The sequence below is a fragment of the Leptodactylus fuscus genome, chromosome 1 (assembly GCF_031893055.1).
Source record: "Leptodactylus fuscus isolate aLepFus1 chromosome 1, aLepFus1.hap2, whole genome shotgun sequence".
Classification (NCBI taxonomy): domain Eukaryota; kingdom Metazoa; phylum Chordata; class Amphibia; order Anura; family Leptodactylidae; genus Leptodactylus; species Leptodactylus fuscus.
In genome coordinates this window covers 262,673,964-262,698,268 of record NC_134265.1, presented here as the reverse complement: position 1 = coordinate 262,698,268, position 24,305 = coordinate 262,673,964, and the positions used below count along the sequence as shown (strand labels likewise).

Below are 24,305 nucleotides of genomic sequence, written 5' to 3'. Positions count from 1 at the left end.
ATTACATTACATTTGTTTATGTTGCTGTATAAATGTTTTGATGATTATTCCATTAATAATAATAATGATGATTTGATTGTAATAACAGTAATAAGAATTGTTTATTATTACTGTTTTATTATTAGCACGATATTATATTAGTACTAGTAGTATTACTGCTCTGATATGTCAGGGTCATTATATAGTACCCGCAATGTAAACGCTCCACATTGAGCAGACAGATGTGTACATGTTTCTAACATGAGTATTCTTTCCTAGCACGGATGCACAATATCACTGACCCCATCTGAACCTGCAGCTCCATTTACAGTAGAGGGAATTTTTCACTTTGGTCGAGCTTTTAGGGTTTTGTTCAATGCATTTTTTATTTAGCAGCCAGAGTGTTTTTTGTGTCATATACTAGCAGTGGTGACCTCAGCAAGACTGGAAGTCAAGGCTAGCAGCATGGATGGACGGATATATAGAGAGATGATAAAAGGATAGCCAAAAAATTACATTTTGTCATATATATACACACATATATATATATATATATATATATATATATATATATATATATATATATAGCGAGAGAGAAGAAAATTGTACTTAGCCATAAACATATATAACAGATCAATATTGATAGACTAAAAACATAATCCTATGCACACGCAGAATAGTATGTACTTGTATCCCTAACTATTCATATGAGATAGAATTGTTCATACAAACTCGTTTAATTGTAAAGATAATGATTATAATAATAATTAGAATTTTGGTAGGATTATTCAGACTTTCACTTTGCTTCCCTGTCTCTTTCACATTTTATTCTTGTGACATCCCCATGTGCAGAGCAGACGCTTCATTGTGATATATATAGTATATATCATTATGTATATATGAGTAGTATAGTAGAGCACAAATGTGTGACAGTGTGTGCACTATACATGTCATTGTCCTTCTTATTAATCCCGTTTTCTCTTTGCTGTGACCCGGTGTGGAGATTTTGGGTGCCCTCCTCCCCCTCCCCTGACCCTCTCCTCCCTCCTGCCTGAGTTTGGTGGAATCTCTGCTGACGTCACGTCATTCCCACTGCAGAGAGAGAGACACATAGAGGAGAGAGAGAGGGGAAGAGACCAGGGACAGCCACCTCTCATCTCACTCTTACCAGGAACCTTTCACAAACTTGGGACTTTTCTTCTGCTTTCTACAACATTGGATTCTCTTGCAGGCTTTTATGTGTGATGTCCTATACAAGACTGCAGTGAGGAGCTCTCCATAGACTAGTTCATCCATAGGCACAGTAAGTACACAGCTACTACTATAATACCCCTGCTGTAATGTAAAGATGTGAGATCAGGAAAGGTCACACATTGGTTCCACCTGGGGCCTATACTGTGTAGGATTTCTCTCCTGACATCTAATCCCTTTTACTGCCTGTACAATGCAGTGTGTAAAAGCGGTAACGCATGGAAGTGCACATTATAGTGTCATCTATATGCATTCTCCTATAAGCACTAAATGTACATACTACACAACCCTTCCTGTAATATAGAGATCTACCGGGAATCTCTTATTATTGTAGTGCTGGACCAGGACAGTGTGAAGAAGTTAGGCCTCTATTCTCTGAACATTATGTGAATGGAGAAAAGTCCCAAGATAGATCAGGGAACTCCACTATAATGTTCCCATATATCGTTCCTAGATATATAGATAGACGGATAGATAGATAGATAGATAGATAGATAGATAGATAGATAGATAGATAGATGATAGATAGACGAATAGATGATAGATAGATAGATAGATAGATAGATAGATAGATAGATAGATAGATAATAGATGGATAGATAAATAGATAGGAGATAGATAGATAGATAGATAGATAGATAGATGATAGACGAATAGATGATAGATAGATAGATAGATAGATAGATAGATAGATAGATAGATAGATAGATAGATAGATAGATCGATAGTTAGAAAGATAGATAGTTGATTGAACTTTCTGAATATTATTTACTTGAACTAAATAGGACATTCTGTGATCTAGCGATAAATTGTGCCACACGTCAAACTCTGCTATATCTGTATCCACTGTATATTATGTCCTGCTCTCCAAACCATGGAAAGTACTACTGGCTATTGTGTGAAAGTTAACCCCAGCACTTCCCTAGAATGTCAGGCGAGTCTGTAACACAAGACAAAGCAAGTCCAGATGGTTGGAGATCTGAGGATACTGATATGTGTGAAATATTGCTAAATGTGCCCCAGACATAAAATTACATATCTCATTTTCCTTTGCTTTTTCATTGGGCCCCAGCCCTGTGTGCACAGAAGTGGACTGTTTGATACTTGTTGTGTTTAAGTGTCTGCAATAATTTTTACAGCAGACTGGTTGGCTATAGGGCATAAAACACATTAGAAGTTTCACTGCTACAACAGCTGGGATAGAGAATGGAAATTGTGTATTTATGAATCAAGCATGAAAATAATATTCTTTCAATTTCACCGCAAAGTGGAGTAAAGTGGAGTAGCAGCAGGTTGGTGGTCCAGTCAGTTCTCCAAGTGTTTACAACCTAGTGCATTGTACTGTAAATAGGCCTGCTCTAGTGTGAACTCACACCTACTACCTGTGACAGCACAACATAACGCCATAGATTATCTGCTGTATACATAGCCTCAATAAAGCTATAGCTGTATGTCTATAGACATATGTAGATATTAATGTACTGTAATGTATAAAGAATGTGCAACTATATTAGTAGTTTTTAGCTATATTTGTTAAATGTATTTTAAAAAAATATATAAAATGTTACTTTGCATTTATGAGATTAATATGTGTATTTGTGTGTAGATAGAGACAGAAAAAAAGATAATTGAGAAATATGATAGAGATAGATAGATAGATAGATAGATAGATAGATAGATAGATAGATAGACAAAAATAGAATTGTGTGTAATATGTATGTATGGTGAAAGTGTGGGGGCTCTGTTTATCTTATTACTGCCATTAAATACCTGCTGTATATACATATATTAATATATCTATATATAATTTGTAGAAGGATGTGTACATTAAACACAGAGAATAATGCTACTTACTGCCTGGATGCTGAGCTGTGATCTGGTGACCATCATACAGATGAAATACAAAGATCATTGTAATAGTTAGGCCGCAGCTCCAGGTCAGAATCCTGCATCAATGCAGACATGAAGTAATCATGAGCCAATGCAGACATTAAAGGAGAGAAAAGATTACCAAGATGATGACATGCAAATTTCCTCCCAAATTATCATAAGTAAACATTCCAAGCCTGGCCTAATAAAATCCCATCTGTGTTACTTCATATCGAGTTAGGAGGAGAGAGCTGGGATAATGAATTTTCTAATATCTCACCAACAGACATCTCAATCAGCCTCTAATCCTGTGATTTTACTGCACAATCATCCAATCTGGGCAGCCAAACTTCTGCTTCTCCCTGGCCCCAGCCTGGGAACAAGAGGGGGACACTGAACATGAGTGTAAACCTGTAGTGACTGCAGCTTGTCTAATATCACCCCACACACTACATGTAGTCACACTATAACCACACTATACTACACTACATGTTGTCACACTATACTACACTACATGTTGTCACATTATAACCACACTACATGTAACCACACTATACTACATTACATGTTGTCACACTATACTACACTACATGTTGTCACACTATACTACACTACATGTTGTCACACTATACTACATTACATGTTGTCACACTATACTACACTACATGTTTTCACACTATACTACACTACGTTTTCACATTATAACCACACTATACTACACTACATGTTGTCACACTATACTACACTACATGTTGTCACACTATAACCACACTATACGTTGTCACATTATAACCACACTATACTACACTACTATGGTGCAGGCTAGAATCCACCAACACTGCAGAACTTTCCATGCACCATATGAGTTTATGGTATTGCTTCTAGTACAGCAGCTTCACTATCCTGTCAGGAGAAAATAAAGCACTGTACACACTGTGCTATAGGCCGATATCTGGCCTGTTAATTAAAAGGTAATTTACTAAAATAGCCTCTGATGGAAATGATAGGGCTGTATAAGGCATTACATTCCTACAAAAACAGCAAAGATAAAGAGAAGTCTGTATAGAGTCTGTATATGAGGGAACTTTCCATTCTTATGTCACTGTATGTCATTGTATATAGGTCTGATTTGTTATCAAAAAGGTTAATTGTTATAATGTATATAACTGAAAGATGAAATATATAGAATATACTTCCAATAAAATACAATTGGCCGAAATGTAAAATGACTACTTGTACTAATACATAGTAATATTATAATTTATATTTAATCGATTAACTTCATCAAAACTACAGAAATTCTGACTTTGAGAAGGTGTTAAATTGTCTGTTGCTAATAAACATTTTTCACTCATATTGCTTATTATGTCAATAATTATTACAATTGTGTAATTTATGATACACATAATGATAATAATGTTTATGCTAAATATAAATGCTAGAACATTATCAATATTTCACATTATATTGTTAGTGTTATATTATTATTATTATTATTATTATTATTATTACAGAATATATATATATATATATATATATATATATATATATTCGAATTAATAATAAGTCAATAATATAACAACAATAACAAGAACTATTGGTATTTAGCTGCACTATTTTGATGATTTTATATATGACTGATTTACTTAATGCTTTATAAAAATTAAAAAAAAACAACAACTCTATTTCTGCTTTGCCTTTCAGTATTTCCCAGTGACTGAGAGTATTTGGCATGGAGTCTAACTGTCGCAAGTTGGTGACAGCTTGTGTCCAATTAGGTAAGAACAAAGATGAAGTCTGCTGTGCAATGATGTGACATAAATGTGCTGTGGAAATATTAAGATGTGCAGCAAAAAAAAGGACAATGAGAACCCAGCCTGATGTTATGGTATTTTCGGGTAAAGAAAAGAGAGAAGCCAATGCAGTGAGAGACTCTTCTGTAGTCTAATGTTCTTTCTATCTGGACCTCTGAGGTGGAGGGGACTTAGCTTTGGAGAAAGGTGACTTTTGGCTACAAAAGAGAACACAAGATAGCAAAAAGAACTAGTGAGGGTGGATGGCAGAATACATGGCAGTCCTCACACTCTGTATCTGTAAAGCAAGATAGGAAAAACAGGGCATGAAGACACTTCAAACATAAGCTATAAATTTACCCAAGGTTTAACAAAATATGTCATGTTTGCATGCATATTGCACATATGGCAAGATAAACAGACATTGATCTATACAACCGAAATCCCATTCCCCCACCAGTATAGCCGGGGAAGGAAAGGAAGAAAAAAGAAGAAGCAAACAGAGAATTTCTTCTTCATTTATTTCTTGACACAAAAGTATAACTCGGTTTTCTTCTATACCAATGACATATTTGTACATTCAGAACAAGATGAACACAAATATACAGGTTATAATAAGAATATTTAAGTGATATGGAAGAGCAGAACAATATCGCGATAATGCAGTTTATTAAGATGGCAGAAGCCACAGTTACCATCTATTGGATGCAGCTTACAAGCCTTGCCATAAGTCTGGGCCTGTATAGACAGAGCTGCGAGCTTACAAGGGTAATCATAGAGCGCCCCCTGCTGTCAGACAGAGGTAGTGGCAAGAACCAAAGCCGTGACCGATCTCTTACAGTGATGTGGGGATGTTTAAGTCTTGGGTCCAGGTTTCATGTATTTTGTCATTAGGTGACCTAATTTAATTTAGGTCATAGTAAAGATGTAGAAAAAATACTTCCAATATTATGGCTGAAAAACTCTTTAATTTGTTATCTGTGGCAGGGGAATTAATGTAGCTGAATGAGCATATAGCCGGTAAAAACAAAGGAACACGGAAAATAAAATGAATTATTCTATAGTATCGTGACATATACATATATATATATATATATATATATATATATATATATATATATATATACTCTAGTAATTGACTAAATTATCAAAAAGCAAAAAAAAACGGGGCAGCACACAACAATTCAATGAGAAAAGAGGTCTATGTGCAACGTTTCAGTTCAACAGAACCTCAAATATATATATATATATATATATATATATATATATATATATATATATATTCATAAAAGTCATGATGTAAATATATATATATATATATATTAAAAATACATTCGATATATTATATATATGATATGTACATCGCATCAAAAACTGAGTTGTATATAAATGTATGTATATATACAAATTATCTATCTAAATATATATATATATATATATATATATATATATATATATATGTATGTATATATATATATATATATATATATATATATATAAAATCATAAACTATAAGTACAGAAACGATTATTGAAGCCAAGAATTTCTCTGCTTCTCCTTGCAGTATACACTAGTGATACAGATATACAGATATGTAATATTCCACCAATCTCTATTCTAGCAGCTAATCGGTCCAGTCTGTTGTCCTGGCAATGAAATTAACCCTGCCAGTGCCGCAGCCTCATTAATCCTTGGAGTAGACACAGGTGGTCTTCCTCACACCACACCGCTCCATATATCTCCCCCTGCCCCATATATTACATGACATCCTGACTTTACACATTCGTTCTTGTACTGTGGGTCAAATTTCCTGTTTTCTGTAAATCTAGGACGATTTCACAATTGTATTTTCCTATTTGTGTTGATTATTATTATTATTATTAATAATAATAATAATAATAAATTTATTATTATTATTATTATTATTATTATTATTATAGAAATAAGTACAACTGTACGGAAATATACCCAGGGATCTCAATGTATTTAACTATATAATACACACAATTATTTGTTTGTTCGAACACACATCTAAATCTGGTATCTTTTATTTTATGCTAGATAATTATATATATATATATATATATATATATATATATATATATATATATATATATATCTTATATATATATATATATATATATATATATATATATATAATTATATATATATATATATATATATATATATATATATATATATATATATATCTTGTACAGTTTAACACCGATTTTACCTGATATCAATTTCGTTTTTACTAGACTTAATGTTAGGTTGGTGATTTTGCTTTGTTGTTTATTTAGTTTATTTTTGCACTTTATATTGAATCCAATATTGCATGTTCCCAAAGTCTATCGCCATAACTACATTCTATATATTTCCCCTGAAATATTTGCAGCTAGTTTATTAGATTGCTGTAATTAATAGGCTTCTAATTAGAATCATTGAGTGCTAGCTCTCTGTAGTATGTTCTCCCCAGTAATGATAATGATAATAATATAATATATTCAGGAGATGCTGAGATGACTCCAGGGAACTAGAAATGTACAAGCAAAGCTTCTTTCGTGAGCAGGAATAAACTAATGGAACAATCTGATGTCTGCTTAATCCTATGGAGAAAGCAGAGTCGTTTGCCTAATATTGACTGAATGGTAATTAATGGCTCTCCATCCAGGAGAATGGCCAATAATCTAGGATATGTCTTATCACATGGCAGGAGCAATTTATCTATTAGGGAAATATTATGGCAATAAACTGTATACATGACACAGGGACCACTGGCATTGCATTAACCCCTGGCCCAGAGCAAGGTCCTGTGCCTGCCCTCATGTCAGATATAGTGAATTATATCACATCATATTCGATAGCACACTATACACCCGAACATAGCCTTAGAGTTGCCCGGAGTTACAAGTAGTCATTTGGTGAATTTTTGGGGTTTACTAATAATAATAATCGAGCTGAATGTGGCATCACAAATAAGAGGATATTGGATGATCTGTACTTGGAAGGAGCACAGATACTAGATAGAAAAATTATAACTTTCGCTAAAAATGCGTTTTTATCAAGTCTTTAGCTGACAATGTCTGGGAAATCGTGACATGACATGTCGATATATTATGTGTCAGTAGCTGGAGCAGCGCAGATACTATCTGGATAAAGGAGGATTTTTAGAAAAACATCGAAATCAGGATAAATTATTGCACAAATAAATTACATAGCCTATGTACAATGATGTATAGAGAGAGGACCAATTATGAGTTTTGTTGAAATCAGAGTTAGATAGAGAGAGAAAGAGAGCGATTGCTCTATATATATATATATATATATATATATATATATATATATATATAGCAATCGCTCTCTTTCTCTCTCTATCTAACTCTGATTTCAACAAAACATATATATATATATATATATATATATATATATATATATATATATGATTTAACGAAGATGCAATGAAGTCGGGCACGTTCTCTGGCATCTATCTGTTTGTGATTATTTATTCGGCAGCTGGTGCCACTTTTTGTCGCATGCGTATTTTGTCCTATGCTGGAAGGAATTATGACAAGTGGGCCTATGCCTGATGATAAAATGATTCTGTATATATAGTTTCAGCATAACTCATAAATGATACTCTCTCTATCATTATACATAGGATTTACAATGTATGCCCCATACATGATGATGGGTTATTATAGCGCAATAATAAGTAATAAGATAAAATAGGTTTGTTTGTGTGTTTATTCTTTTATTGTGTCTATATAGGCAGAAGATAGGCAGTGTCAGGTTAGAGGGGGGTCTTCACCACCCATACTATTAGATCTCTGCAATCTGGCATAGATAGGAGTATTATAGGCAGGATGAAACTAATAGTCTGCTGTTATTAATTGTGGACCCTGGAGACATTGACAGCACGGTGTATATGGAGGAGGACAGAGCTGCTTTACAATCTTCCATACAAATCCATATGTGTTTATTTCACTTGACACACTTGTACCCTGTGTAAAATGATACTACAAAGTACCTGCTCTGGTTGTTTTCATGTATAAAGCTTGACGTACTATAAGATCTCTAGTAGATTGTCCTTCTGCTTTCTCTCCCACAAATACACACTGAAATGATGCACAATACACTTCAGACTCATATAATTATAGATATGAGCCGAGATCTAATCTAAACGATCATTGGATCGGGTTCACCCCAGAGATGTAGCCATACAGTATACTAGCGTGGAATGGTGCTAACTCTCAGCAGGCCTGAAATATTGGAGGCCATCCCTAATGATCACATCAGACACCCCTGTCACTGCACATATACTTCATACACAAACAGTGCAAGATTGATCCAAATTCATATTGACTCAGTTACAGGTCATCAGCCGCAGTGCACAAAGTGGAAATATTTACTTTACACATATACTTTATGATCTGCTGGGAATTACTGAGAATTCAATAAGAAAACGGCTAGGGCTGGTCTAAACCCCCATTTAAGAGACTTAAGCAAATTAGAGTCTTATCAGATTAAAAGGCACTACACAATGTAAGAGCATTGTCTCTGAAGAAATGCTGTGGGGTCTGCGAGATCCTGCGCCAAATCTCAGGGATACAACCCTCAAATAAAGATCAACGCAAGACAAACTTATGGCAAGACATTGTATTCTCTCATACCGCAATGTGAAAGAAGATAGCTAGACAAATCCATAAAAAATGAGCCAGATAAATAGATGGAAGGTAGATATAAGGTAAACGATTACAAAATAGGGGAGGACAGAAAGATAGATAGATAGATAGATAGATAGATAGATAGATAGATAGATAGATAGATAGATAGATAGGATAGGAGATAGATAGATAGATAGATAGATAGATAGATAGATAGATAGATAGATAGATAGGAGATAGATAGATAGATAGATAGATAGATAGATAGGATAGGAGATAGATAGATAGATAGATAGATAGATAGATAGATAGATAGATAGATTATAGAAAATCGGTAAAGATGTACGTGATAAATAAATGTAAGATAGATATAAAATAGAAATTGAAATAGGGGTAGATAAACAGATAATAGATATTTAATATGGGTAGAAGGTATATAAATAGACACGAAATAGATGTAATATAGATATGACATACACAATGTAAAAAAATAAGGATAGATGATAGATAGATAGATAGATAGATAGATAGATAGATAGATAGATAATGGATGGATACATAGATGATTAATAGATAGATAGATAGATAGATAGATAGATAGATAGATCGATAGATAGATATTCGATAAATAGTTGTTAGAGATATAATACAGAAATGTAAACAATAATGATAGATGATAGAGATGATAGATAGATAGATAGATAGATAGATAGATAGATAGATAGATAGATAACTGTAAATTAAAATACAGCTCAATGGATATAATTAGATATATAGACATTAATCACAAAATTACAGACGGAGTGGTTAAATGCAAATCGTTTAATATGGTAGCTAATAATAGATCAGATAAAATGGATACATGTAGTTTAATATAGATAACAGAATAACAGATAGTTAATACATATCACTGATGCAGTTTGTTCTGTATTAGAAAGGGTATATTGGTAAAGAATGATTGATAGACAGACAGATAGATAGATAGATAGATAGATAGATAGGCAGAGATAGATAGATAGATAGATAGATAGATAGATAGATAGATAGATAGGAGATAGATAGATAGATAGATAGATAGATAGATAGATAATAGATAGGCAGATAGGCTGGACACAGGCAGACTATGACTATAGGTAGATTGATAGGATGTAGACGTGTAGACGGGTGAGCTATCCCAGTTGCAGGGACACTTCTATGGTTGGAGGATATAATGCTGACATATATCTTGATAAAGATCTTGATCGCTGTCTGCTTTCCACATCCTGTCAGTGTCAGATTAGAGGTCTTGGAGGGATATAGGGCAGAGGTAATTGTGATGTCTTCTTCTTCTTGTGATGTTTGGTATTGGCAGACATTTCCATGGAGCTCGATGTACATAAATGTACATACATATATATATGGAATACAATATAAAGAAGCTATTTTCCCCAGTGCTATGCGCATAAAATTGTCAGTATATAGACTAGCTGGAATGCTGCCCTGTATATACACATAAACCTCTTGTGAGGAAGGTCAGACCCTCAGCCATCAGGACCCCTCAGCCCCACTGCTTAGTGTCCATATTTATGGGACCATAACTGTACGGGGATTCCAGATTAGTAATGTGCCTTAATATAGTCATGTGGAGCTGACTGGAGATTTGTGGGACGTTTATTGCATTATTATGTTACCTGCCTGTGTTCTGTCCATGGTATTGTAGGATTAATAATCCAGAATATTAGTAATATAGACTGTATGACATTAGCAGAGCCCCCAGTGCCAGGCCAGCCACCTCTCCGCTGCAGGCTATACTATGCTGACAATCGTGCATTGAGCCCCCGGCCTGCATTCCCTCCCTGGCACAGTGCGGATTGGTGTCTATAATTACGGTAACCCTGCCCAGCGGGGCGAGGCTGTGATTGGCCGGGGCGGCTGTGCTGGGCGTGCCCACGGCAGTGTGGGGAGGGGGATGCTGGTGCGACGTCAGGCGGCGGGGTAGGACACAGCTCTGGTTTAAGATGTTAGTGAAACAGGGAAGCTGCTGAGCTCTGACTGCCTGTCCATTGTCACTAGTGCTGGATGACCGGCCATTACTATACCATGCACTGCCTGCTGCTGCTCTAGAGGAGCCTCCAGCTGTAACATGACTGCATAGTGGACTGCCGGTGACAGCTCCTCACTAGTCTGTGCTGCTGCACACTGTCACCTCTGCTACATTCTGGTGCCACCAGTTGGACTCACAGTGGAAGTGAAGCTCAATCCCTGCCATAGAGGATTGTTCCTTTGTAATCCCTTGGATCTGTTGGGAAGGCTCCCTGCTCACACACTCACCCACCTCTTCCATGAACTCTATGAAAGACCCCTTACACTTGGAGCACTTACCCGGGAGTAAGCTGGCCTCAGCATCTGCCCATCAGCAGTCAGTCACCCTGCTCTCCATGGCATCCTCACTGGGGCAGCGCTCTGTGGAGTGTAAGCAGAGACTGGAGGTGCACACCATCTCTGACACCTCCAGTCCTGAGGCTGTAGGTAAGACCCGGCCACCATACACATACCATGTCACCACCAGCACACAATTCATTACACCACTCTATGCACTTGTCTTTATTGTTTCTAATCATGACTATTATTGTTATTGATATTAGTAGTAGTGATTTTATTATTTGCAATATTTAGTATTAGAGCAGTTTAATAATTCTGGTCAATATTATAATAGTAGTGCTCCTTATTATGTTTAGAAATCTGTTTTTCTGTGTTTTTGTATTCATAACATGACCATGGCAATAACTAGTATTATAATATTAGTATATTAATATTAGTAGTGCTCTATAATATGTTTTTCCTGTTTATTAGTATTTATAACATGACCATATCAATAACTAGTATTATAATATTAATAGTGCTCTTTATAATTCTCTACAGTATGTTTTTCCATTTATTATTATCCATAATATGACCGTGGCAATAACTATTGTTATATTTAGCTGCAGTAATAACATAACTCGCATTGCTATTATTTATCACAACTGCATAGAAATCTATTTCCTATGAGAAACTATTATTAGCTCTTTATTTGTAGAAGTAATATGAGAAAGTACTATTAGATCCCTGTGTGTAGGAGAATAGTCCTGTGTGTATAGGAGTTGGTGTGCGGTAATTCTGCCTCAGTAGGATGGAGCTTTTAGTTTATGTTTCTACAGTCTTAGATATAGTCTTAGATAGTGGGAATATTGCAGTGAATGACAGAGGTGACACACTATACTGTGCAATACATTGCAGGGTAGTGATTTACTTCTCTTGTTGTACTGACTTGTGTGACAGATTGTACGTAGTGCCATAAAATTGTCCTTCATCCAACTCCATAACCGCAGTGTGATAAGTTTTAGTAAATATCTGGAATGACTACAACTTGTCTTAAATGACTCATGTGCTCTTGTGCATTGCTGCTCCTGAGGATCAACTAATCTGCACATTATGATAAAATAGAAATGACCAAGAATGAGCAAAAGATAAGAAGAGCAGAGAACGTACTGATCTGTTTAATACCTATTGTCCATTTCAATAAGACAATCAGTACAATGTTCATTCATTGCGTTTATTAAATGTGTATAGCATTGTTGCTCCACTTTTGCAGTCAGGGGACTATAATCCACAGCCTTGAGCTATTGGGGATTTACTGGATTTGTAGGCGAACCCTCTGCTGGTCTCACCAGGCCAAAGGGGCAAAGCTCATTAGTTGGCCATATATATAATATATATATATATATATATATATATATATATATATATATATATATATATATATATATATATATATTCAATAATAAATAATATTTTTAGAGTCGGAGATAAAATAATAAAATTTTGGTTTATTCTTATATTTAACAGACAAAGATAAAACCCACCAAAGTAAAAATGACGATAATAGCGCCGATGATCCCTCCAAAAAGAAGAGGCAACGCAGACAGAGAACTCATTTCACCAGCCAGCAGTTACAGGAGCTGGAGGCCACCTTCCAGAGGAACCGCTACCCTGACATGTCTACCAGAGAGGAGATTGCTGTATGGACCAACCTGACAGAGGCCCGTGTTAGGGTAAGGACTGGCATGTTAAAAAAATGCTGTATATATAAAATATATGTATATATATATATATATATATATATATATATATATATATATATATATATATATGTATATTTATACATACATATATACCATATATATATATATATATATATATATATATGTGTGTGTGTGTTTGTGAATGAATATATATGTATATTATATATATATATATATATATATATATATATATATATATATATTCTTTGGTCAGATAAAAATGAAATTATATTCGCCATTCGTTTGAAGCTTGTGGTTATGTTTCCAATTAATTAAATTAGTTTCAATATATTATATTAGGATATTATTCAACATAAATAGCAATAATGATAATAACGAAAATATTAATAATAACCGAACTAAATGCCCGATGGCTTCCTTATCCAGATACATTCTAACTATAATATAATACAGGCGCATTTGAAGCCTTCCTTCTAATAATGATGTGCTATTTGGACATAAGTTGTCTCTTGGGGCCAGACTCTGAATTGCTTTCCAACATCTGAGAATTTTACAGCTTTGAATTGATATTTGTAATCTTCCACACGTTCAAAGAGAGAGAAATATCAATATATGCTGAATGCTACTCATTTCAAGAGTCCTGCTTTACTGAGCAAATCTAACCTGGCTGCATATAATCTCCTGCTTGGAAAAGATAAGATTTATAGCACCTGAAACCTATGAAAACAGCCTTGAAAGACAATCTGCAAAGTGTGTGTCAGGGGCAAAATAGGCGCAAATATTAACCCAGGAATCATTGTAACATTTTGGAAAGAACATTTTATGGAGCTTTTCAAGGCCTACAATAATACAGATGCTATGTGTATGGGTGGTGAGAAGAATGAAGTGCATGAATGAAAATGAAGGACATGGCTGACTAGTAGGGAGCAGCAGGTATTTTATCAGGGAGGATCCTTCATATCTTTTCAGCTGGAATTAGGTCCATTTTGTGATGATAAGTGCAGGCTAATGTGGTTCTTGTCAATGGAGTGCCAGGGATTAATGGTCCAGTTAGCAGGGATGTGTAGTGTACAACATGTCTAGTGTAAACAGGAGAGACACAGGGACTGCTCCAATACACAAACTCACCCAGCAGGAGGGTGCTTGACAAGTCTCACACCCTGGATGTGTATTCACATTGATCCGCCATTGTCTGTGCGACTCAGGGATCTTATTTAGCTCGCAGTTAGAAGACAAGTCCTGCCAAGAAGCTGCAAAGAGGACAAGTTGGGTCAGAAGTTCTTCAGCAGACAGGACAGATTAGCACAGGGGATCAGAGCAGACAGTCCTGTTTCCTCCACAAACACACGGCGTTTTTTTTATATTGTTTTTTATTTTTTTTGCTGCAATGAAGGTTTTATTCATAGCACATTGGAATGAACAATCCTTTATTTTACATGACCCTTTAATATATAGCAAAGTGAGATATTTTGCTATCTAGAGATATCTAAAACTGCTTTAGACTTTTCTAGAGATCCAGATGGAGTCCACATTCAGTAAGGACTGAGGCACAGAATTAGTATACCGTATAGATTTCCATAGGTGATAATGTATTGTATTTTTGTGCTACAGGTTTGGTTCAAGAACCGCAGAGCTAAATGGAGAAAGAGGGAAAGGAACCAGCAAGCAGAACTGTGCAAGAACGGCTTCGGGCCTCAATTTAATGGGCTCATGCAACCCTATGACGACATGTACCCCGGGTACTCTTACAACAACTGGGCAGCCAAGGGCCTCACCTCGGCCTCACTTTCTACCAAAAGTTTTCCTTTCTTCAACTCTATGAATGTAAACCCCTTATCCTCACAAAGTATGTTCTCATCACCCAACTCCATCTCCTCCATGAGCATGTCCTCCAGCATGGTGCCCTCTGCAGTCACTGGGGTGCCAGGCTCCAGCCTTAACAGCTTGAATAACCTGAATAACTTGAGCAACCCTTCTCTGAATTCTGCCGTGCCAACGCCAGCTTGCCCTTATGCCCCCCCAACGCCCCCCTATGTGTACAGGGACACATGTAACTCCAGCCTGGCAAGCCTTAGACTCAAAGCTAAGCAGCACTCTAGTTTTGGATATGCCAGTGTCCAGAACCCTGGATCCAATCTCAGTGCGTGTCAGTATGCTGTGGACAGACCCGTGTGATGTATAGATGTGCATGTATGTATACTATATGGGAACCATCCTTTCTTCAAAGACTCATCACATGTGGACTCTATATAATAAAGGAGAAAATGTTATTACACTGCAAAACTCAAGAGTGTCTTGGCTCCAAGATATCGGCTGCAGTGGACACTGAGAATTATATATATGTATATGGACACGTTTGACTGGATATGGAATTTTAATGTTACTCTAAAGCTTGTTCATTTTTTTTCTTAAGTTTAGCATTGTTAAAATGGACTGAAAGGATGTACATATACTGAAATGTCAAATTAATTTTATAAGCAGCAGTTGTCGGTCATATGATCTTTACAGTGTTATTGAATATGCACCAGGCTTTAAAATAAAGCATGTCATGGGAGAGAAGCAGAGTCTGCCTCCAGGTGACTGTATATAAGCGATGTATCTGTATGTGCTTCACTAGACAATAGCCCCCTGTGCACACAGTGCAGCATTTACCGTGCACTCTGCTCCAGTGTAACACACCACACATTGGACTTTATTTCCCACCATACAAATTCTCAAGGTTACTTTCATTACACAAAATACGGAATTGAATTCCCCAACCAAACAAAATCCCCGAAAATTTTACCTCCGATAAAAAATAGACCCGCTGGACTGTAGATTAGGAATGTCATTATTTATTATTTCAATTTCATTGCAAAATCCGGTTGTAAGCGAATTATTGTCTTGTAAAAAAATATATTTGGCGCAAAACAAAGCAAAATAATGCGACTTTAACAATAAAAGCATTCTCTTCGGGAAATGTCCCAGTGTCTGGAGTGAAATAATGTAATGTACTAAGAATCGCCTATAGATGAGGGGGCAATTCTAGCAATATGTAAATAGTAGTTTGTTAGAAACATATAATATTTACAGTTTCGATAATTATAATTAGTGCATTGATTAATCTCTGGATGTTAAACGTGTAAAAATTTCTTGTGATTAGGAGGTAAAAGGTTGCCAAATGTAAGACATATGTGTGTGTATATACATATATATATATATATATATATATATATATATATATATATATATATTAATATTCTATTACATTGTAACCTGATATATAATTACACAATATTAATCCAGAAATGATATACTGTGCGCTAATATTAGATAGATAGTAGATAGATAGATGATAGCTAGATATGAAATATTAGTTGTGCACTATACAGACCAGCGGCCATATGTGGGCTCCCTTCCTGCTTCTTGCAATCCATGTGCAGCACTAAGGATCCAGCAGTATTGACCTCTGATCTGCGGCTCTTACTGTAGTTTGTACATTGACCGTATGATAGGCCTGTGCTAGGTGAGGGGCCTTGTCCTCACTGTCTTGGTGGAGGAGGTCAGGCAGACGGATTTGTGTATTGGGAGAAGTGTATTGCAAATTTGTCCTCTTGGTGTTGAGGAAGAAGGGGGTGGATATAAGGTGATCACACTCCTTGGTGATCCTTGGGGAGATAACAAGTGCATAGTAATGTCGGGCTGCACTCCTATGGAATAAGAACAGTCTTGTGTGGAATAAAAGTCGGCGATAGAAGATGGGTAAGAGGCCTTAGTCTGGGGAGACCTGACCCTCTCTGTGCTGGGGGCTTCTTTATTCTGATCTCCTGTTCCACTTTACTAATCGATTTATTCCAACGTGTCAACACATATTACTGGTGAGTGAAATGACCTGATCTCTCTTTTAAGATTTATCTGCTCTCCATATGTATTTTATACCCTTACATGACCCCTCTTGATATGCAGGACCCGGGCAGATAGTTTTTTATTAGGGTGCAAAATATTCCTAAACTCCTATACAGTATGAGCCTGTTAAAGTCATACACAGCCACTTGTAACATATGTATTTTATTATTATGTAAAATAGAAAGTATACCGAGTATATAATCTCTTACCCAGTATAATGTCCAGGGGCAGAGTACAGGTTTATTATATGGCGGGTGATTTCCACAATCAAATCTTTTACATAGCTTTCCACTTCGATGCAAAACTTATACAAAATATTAATAACAATAACAACAATAATAATAGCCTTTTCTATTTGTAATAACCTATGGTATATACATAATTATTTTATCTCATGTGTAGTTTGTACCATTTGTCTATACACAGAACTATATTGTATTTGACTGCAATTTGTAAATGCAATATAGAAATCCCAATATACAATTCCATTATCCTACTACAAAGCCCATAAACGGGGGTATAAGAATTATATTGGGGTACCCTTGATTCATGCTCAGTGAGACTCTATTGTTCTCTATACAATGTAAAGGTTAGACCACACCATGCTGCTAGTCCATTATTCGGGTTAGGGGTGTATTCTTCCTATATTAGGGATAGCTATAGCTCATAGGAATATTTCGGCTACATAAACATTTACCTCCATGTTGTATTACAAGACTGTACTATAGATTGGGGGAATATTTGTCCAGAATAATCTTATATCCCCAAGCTACACGAAGCTATTAGTATGGGAGGGAACACATCATTCCTATTTTGTACTTTGTGTGAGCGGTGAAGTAAATGCAATGCTGGTAATAGGAGCAGCTCCTTACATTAAGGTCTTTCTGGTTAATATTCCCTCCTGGTTATTATGTGGAGAGGGCTTGTTCCATTGTACTAAGTCTATATAACAAGGGCAGATAATGACAAGACTGTATTAACCGCCCTTTACAAGTAGAATCAACAAAGGTGTCTCCTCTCAATACACATCCCTGGAGGAGGGTGGAGAGGGACATTATAGAAGACTGATATACCCAGCACAGAGACGTGTGCCAGCCCTGAACCTACAGACAGAATTAGCTCTGATTAACCCCTCATCTGCCACTATTAAATAATGCACACCGCCTGCTGTTTGCTTTCCTAACATTTATTTGTGAAGCAGTCAAGGATCCCTCAGTCATGTCTTATATCTTCATTGTGGAGAAATGAAATTCCAAGAGAGATGGGACCGAGCCAACAATGTCCTAACTGACCGCTGTTTACATATCTATTGTCCGTGTACTTCTAGGATATTCTTATTCCTAGTTATTTGGGGGCACAACAGAACAGAAGGTAAGTGGAGAGCAATGGCTATATATTAATATCAAATATTCCTTGTGGAACGCAAGTGCTTCATATAGTCTAATGTTTGAAGTAGTTTTAAGCCACATATTAGCATTGTTATTCTTAATATTAGTTTATTTTCTATGCTTTTATTTCTTGCTTCTCCATCTCATTTTATTACATTGGAGATGTATTGTAAAAATATCAAGACAAACTTTAAACACAATGGAGAATTATGATCAATGTCGTGTAGCTACTTGTAAATGCCTTGGATATGTACAATAAAATATGATATATGGATCATCGTAAATGTTCCTTATGTAGAGCTGTAGACCGGCTACATTCCTGTAATGTAAGATGTTACATTCAGTGAGAACAAAATCTACATCAGAAAGTACATGGAACTGCATACATACATGGACACATACATAGATACACACACACACATAGACACACTTGTGTATGTAACTATTAATATAGAAAATAGGAACGTCAATATTTACAAAAGCAATGTTGATAATTCTAAAATATTACTGTAATACTATATATATATATATATATATATATATATATATATATATATATATATATAATTGCATATATTTCATACATAGGGTAGATCATTCTTTCTTTCTATCTATCTATCTATCTATCTATCTATCTATCTATCTATCTATCTATCTATCTATCTATCTATCTATCCTACAAATGTAACAAATAAAGCATCATGCTATAAGCAATAATGGATGACCTATGTTCAAGGTACATCACGAAGACCCCTCTAATATGTTGGTTCCTATTATCCCGTCCAAGTATCATAAGGAGGATATTGATTCGTTATGGGTTTGTATATGATCGACCCTCAATGCTGAGCCTGAGTCTGTATGGAGAATATAATTGTTATTAAACCTGGGCTTTATTACCAGTATTCTTGTGTCTTTGTTGTTATTTCCTGATTTCACATGTTCCCCCCTTTAAAGACGCTGCGGTCTTTCCACGGGTAGGGTTGACCTTTTCACACATTCAGTCACCTATATATTACCAATAATCCCCAAATCCGCCCCCCACATTAGGAATGCTCAGCAAATTGTAGACAAGAATAGGTTTGTAGCTTCCATTATATTTACTTAGATGTACCTGCCACTATATTTACCTACAGAAATAATAAAGGACTTGGCAGATAGGAAATAGATGTAACGATTACAGACCTAGATAGACTGGGTGAGGAGTTAGATACAGACAAAAAATTAGCATATATTAGAAATGTAAATAGACATAATGGTTAGAGACATAACAGATTGTTAATGGATGATAGATATGAAAAAATAGAAAAAGGGATGATAGATAAATCAATAATATAAAAGATTAGTACAGATATAGACACAGGTAAAAGTATAAAAATCCATAGAAAAAGTAATATAAAAAATAGATAGTTAGGAATATAAGATAGTAAGATATATGGTAGGTAGATCATAGACAGATTCCGGATTATAGACAGATCATAGATAATAAATAGAAAGATGGATACTAGATACAACCATATTATAACAGATTAGTATAGATGCAGGCAGGTAGGTATAAAAGTACCTACAGAAATATATTCATTTACAGAGTAAATTAAATGTACAGAAATGTATTAATCTAGAAAGGTAGATAGAAAAATAAATTACAGAAAGCTAATAGATAAATATAAATAGATAGTAAGAAGAGCATAGATAAGTGAGGTAAATCATGTAACAACTCTGAGGGTCCTCCCCTTGTAAGCATGGCAAAGCCCCTTTCCTTTATTATGGGTTTATATACAGAAATAAAAAGTAGTCCTCCTCCAGCATCTAATACATACATGAAATTTATTGGAGCCTAATCCATATGCAGATGGATATCCACAGATGGGGCCTATAGATAGATACATAGATAGGAAGATAACATAGATGAAGTAGATAGATAGATAGGTGGATAGATAGATAGATAGATAGATAGATAGATAGATAGATAGTCAGTTATAGATACGCAGCCAGGTAGGTAGATAGACAGATAGATATGCAGATATATAGATAGGTAGATAGATAGATAGATAGATAGATAGATAGATAGATAGATAGATAGATAGATACAGGTAGATAGAGAGATAGATAGATAGATAGATAGATAGATAGATAGATAGATAGATAGATAGAGACAGGTAGATAGAGAGAGAGAGAGAGAGAGAGAGAGAGAGAGATAGATAGATAGATAGATAGATAGATAGATAGATAGATAGATAGATAGATAGATGCAGACAGGTAGAGATAGATAGATAGATAGATAGATAGATAGATAGATAGATAGATGCAGATAGATAGATAGATAGATAGATAGATAGATAGGAGATAGATAGATAGATAGATAGATAGATAGATATGCAGATAGCTAGATAGATAGAGGCAGATAGATAGATAGATAGATAGATAGATAGATAGATAGATAGATAGATAGATAGGAGATAGATAGATAGATAGAGGCAGATAGATAGATAGATAGATAGATAGATAGATAGATAGATAGATAGATAGGAGATAGATAGATAGATAGATAGAGGCAGATAGATAGATAGATAGATAGATAGATAGATAGATAGATAGACAGACAGACATGCAGACAGGTAGATAGATAGATAGACAGACAGACATGCAGACAGGTAGATAGACACATACAGTTTTTTTCAGTAATTTCTAACCTGATTGGAGTGGATTTAATTTAGAAGTGAAAACTGATCTGCAAGCTGGAGTAAAGCTGTGTCTTTAGTAAGTCATCCCTCAGGAACAAGAGAAAGAAAGAACGTCACACAGTTTGGTAAGCCAGCATTTTATCCTGACTTATCCAATGAAGCAAGTATCCGTCCCCCATAAGTATGTAAGGCCTGGTGCATACAACAGTTTTCTTTATTTGTAAGTACCGTATTTTGCTTTGATCCATAAAATGGAGTAAAAAATAATGAAATTATAAAATAATCAATAGGATGATTCACTTGTTTGTATGTATTAATGGTAAAATTTTATATATGGAGTTAATAATGGGTTAATAACATAATGGGTTAATAACATTAATAATGGGTTAATAACATTCCTCATGTATGGCACAGAAGTGAGAACTAGATACATATAACATAATTTGTAGCATACCCCTTTTGATGCCATATTGGTGCTACTTAGAGGTCAGCTCTGTACTTTTGTCTTATTTCACATCAATAGTGTGGGTAGTTCCTTAGTTTGGGGACATAAAGGGGCAAATGGTTTCAGACTGGCATTTTATGTATTGGTCTACTCTTAATCCATTTGTACTTTGGTTCAAGATGCACCAGAGTTATTAAGCTTCTCTGGCCTCTTGTACGTCCTAGCCTGGCATAGATTTCTGGATTCATTTACATTAGTTTTCTGGTGTGAATTAGAGTAAATCTGATGATCCGAGGTGTCCCATCTCAGCCTGCCTACATTCTTGCCCCATTATGTTCAGGTTTTTGAAAAGTGCAAAATGGTAAAAGGTCAGATTTTTTTGACAAACACCCCAAAATTGTGACTTTTCAAACCCTTTATACTTAAAAACTGACATCCAAGGCATGATAAATATGCCCCACAGAGAGGAAATGCTCCTTCTTTGCTACGTTTTTAACTCCACAGATAAGTGGAGTGGATGAGATTTTAGTAAGGCCAAGACCACATATTGTGTAATGACAGTTTGTTTAACCTCATCCACACATTGCAGAAAAAAAGCTGTGAAAGGCCCCACGAACTGGGAACGCAGCGCTTTTTGCTGCAGATTTTGTTGTGGAATTTTTAGCTAAAAGCCAATAATGCCTACGAATGAAATGGAAAATATATAGGAATCACTTATACTTCTACCTTATGCTCAATCCACTCCTGGCTTTGGCTCCCCCCACCCCAGCAAAATATGCAACAAAAAATAAACTTCCCCGCAGTATGGGGCCTTAGCCGAAAAATGTGTGCATGTTAATTTTAGCTGCAGAATATGAAAATTGCTGGGAAAAAATTAATGTGAAAAAAAAATCTGTAAAGTTAATTTATGCTGCTGATTTTAATCTTTCACCCTTTGTTATGTAAAACCAAGGCCACATGTAGCGAATTGCAGCACAAAAAAAAAAAAAAAATACCGTGGAGAACAAATTGCAGCGGCAAACAAACTAACATTCTGCATCTCTGAAAATGCTGCAGAATCCACTTTGTTTTGTGTACTATATAAATGAAATGTATTATTATAATTATTACTAATACAATTAATATTATTATTATGTTTGAATGAAATGAAATGTAATATACGTCACTGAAAATCTGCAGCATTTTCTGAATTAAATCTGTAACAATAAATGTTTTTTTGTCTGTTTAAGATTTTCAGCAGATAGTCTGCTGTAGAAAATCTGTAGTGTTTCTATCCTGTGTGTCCTTATCCTAAATATGACTAATTTCCTTTCTGTAACCCATTCACTTCCAAATAATCTGGCCACCTACATGACAAAAGAGGCGAATGAGTCACACCTATAATGGGTTAATAACATTCCTCATGTATGGCACAGAAGTGAGAACTAGATACTGTGTGGGAGATGGGGTCATTTGGTGCTAGGCACTTTAATCCAGAACACAGAATGTATGCCCTATGTCAGTGCTGCTAACACCAAGTCAGCCTTACATGCTAAGTGGTCCAAGAGCGTTTACAGGGACAATGATCTAATTTGTAATCTACATAATTTATTAAATATATATATATATATATATATATATATATTCAACCAAAATAGGCTGAAGCCCCACTAACACCCCAGTCCCTATTTATTTATTTAAAATCACTTTAATTCCCAGCGACACAAGCAGAAAGCTGAGTATAGTGACTTGAACTAGCTGAAGAATCTGTATATACTGTTTCTTAGTATATAGTTCTAAAGACGTATATACGTAATATATACTTATACTTACATGTAGAGATATCTGTATCCCTGTCCAGTGAGACCAAAATCACCCTAAATTGGTGTGTATATGGTCAATTGATTTGAATGAAATCTTTTGAATCTGATGGAAATGAATGAGGAGCATGTACACAGCATGTGAATGACCTCTCCACCAGGCAGGGTTTATACAGTAATGCCTAGCACATGTTACTATGCATGTTATCTGTATTCTAAGCCTAGATTTACTTGACCATGGTACAAATGACATTTTTACGGGGTTTTTTGCACCTGAGAAGCAACTGTTTCACGGATTCCACTTAAAATTCAGTGTATCGAGGGATCCAAGAAAACAGTCAAAACTAAGATATGACCTATTTTTTGACAGTCTGTCATATGGCCAATTTTCACAGTGAAATGTTGTGTGAATGTAGGCTAAAGTTCTGTGCACACATATTTTTCAAGACGAGCACACTGACCCATTATTACCTATGGCCCCGTA

The 24,305-nt window shown here is 35.4% G+C and overlaps 1 protein-coding gene across 2 annotated transcripts; it reads left to right on the top strand.

Annotated features, from left to right (window-relative positions):
• The first annotated feature begins 1,141 nt into the window (after positions 1–1,141).
• On the top strand, positions 1,142–16,248 carry PITX2 (paired like homeodomain 2). 2 transcript variants are annotated; one of them, XM_075286334.1, is made up of 4 exons: positions 1,142–1,282; positions 4,804–4,877; positions 13,427–13,632; positions 15,235–16,248. In XM_075286334.1, the coding sequence occupies exons 2-4, from the start codon at positions 4,832–4,834 to the stop codon at positions 15,796–15,798; spliced, it is 816 nt and encodes a 271-aa protein (XP_075142435.1). In that variant the 5' UTR covers positions 1,142–1,282; positions 4,804–4,831; the 3' UTR covers positions 15,799–16,248. The 2 variants fall into 2 exon arrangements, with proteins under 2 accessions (XP_075142435.1, XP_075142426.1); XM_075286325.1 differs by lacking the exons at positions 1,142–1,282; positions 4,804–4,877 and adding an exon at positions 11,605–12,067.
• Positions 16,249–24,305: the final 8,057 nt, after the last annotated feature.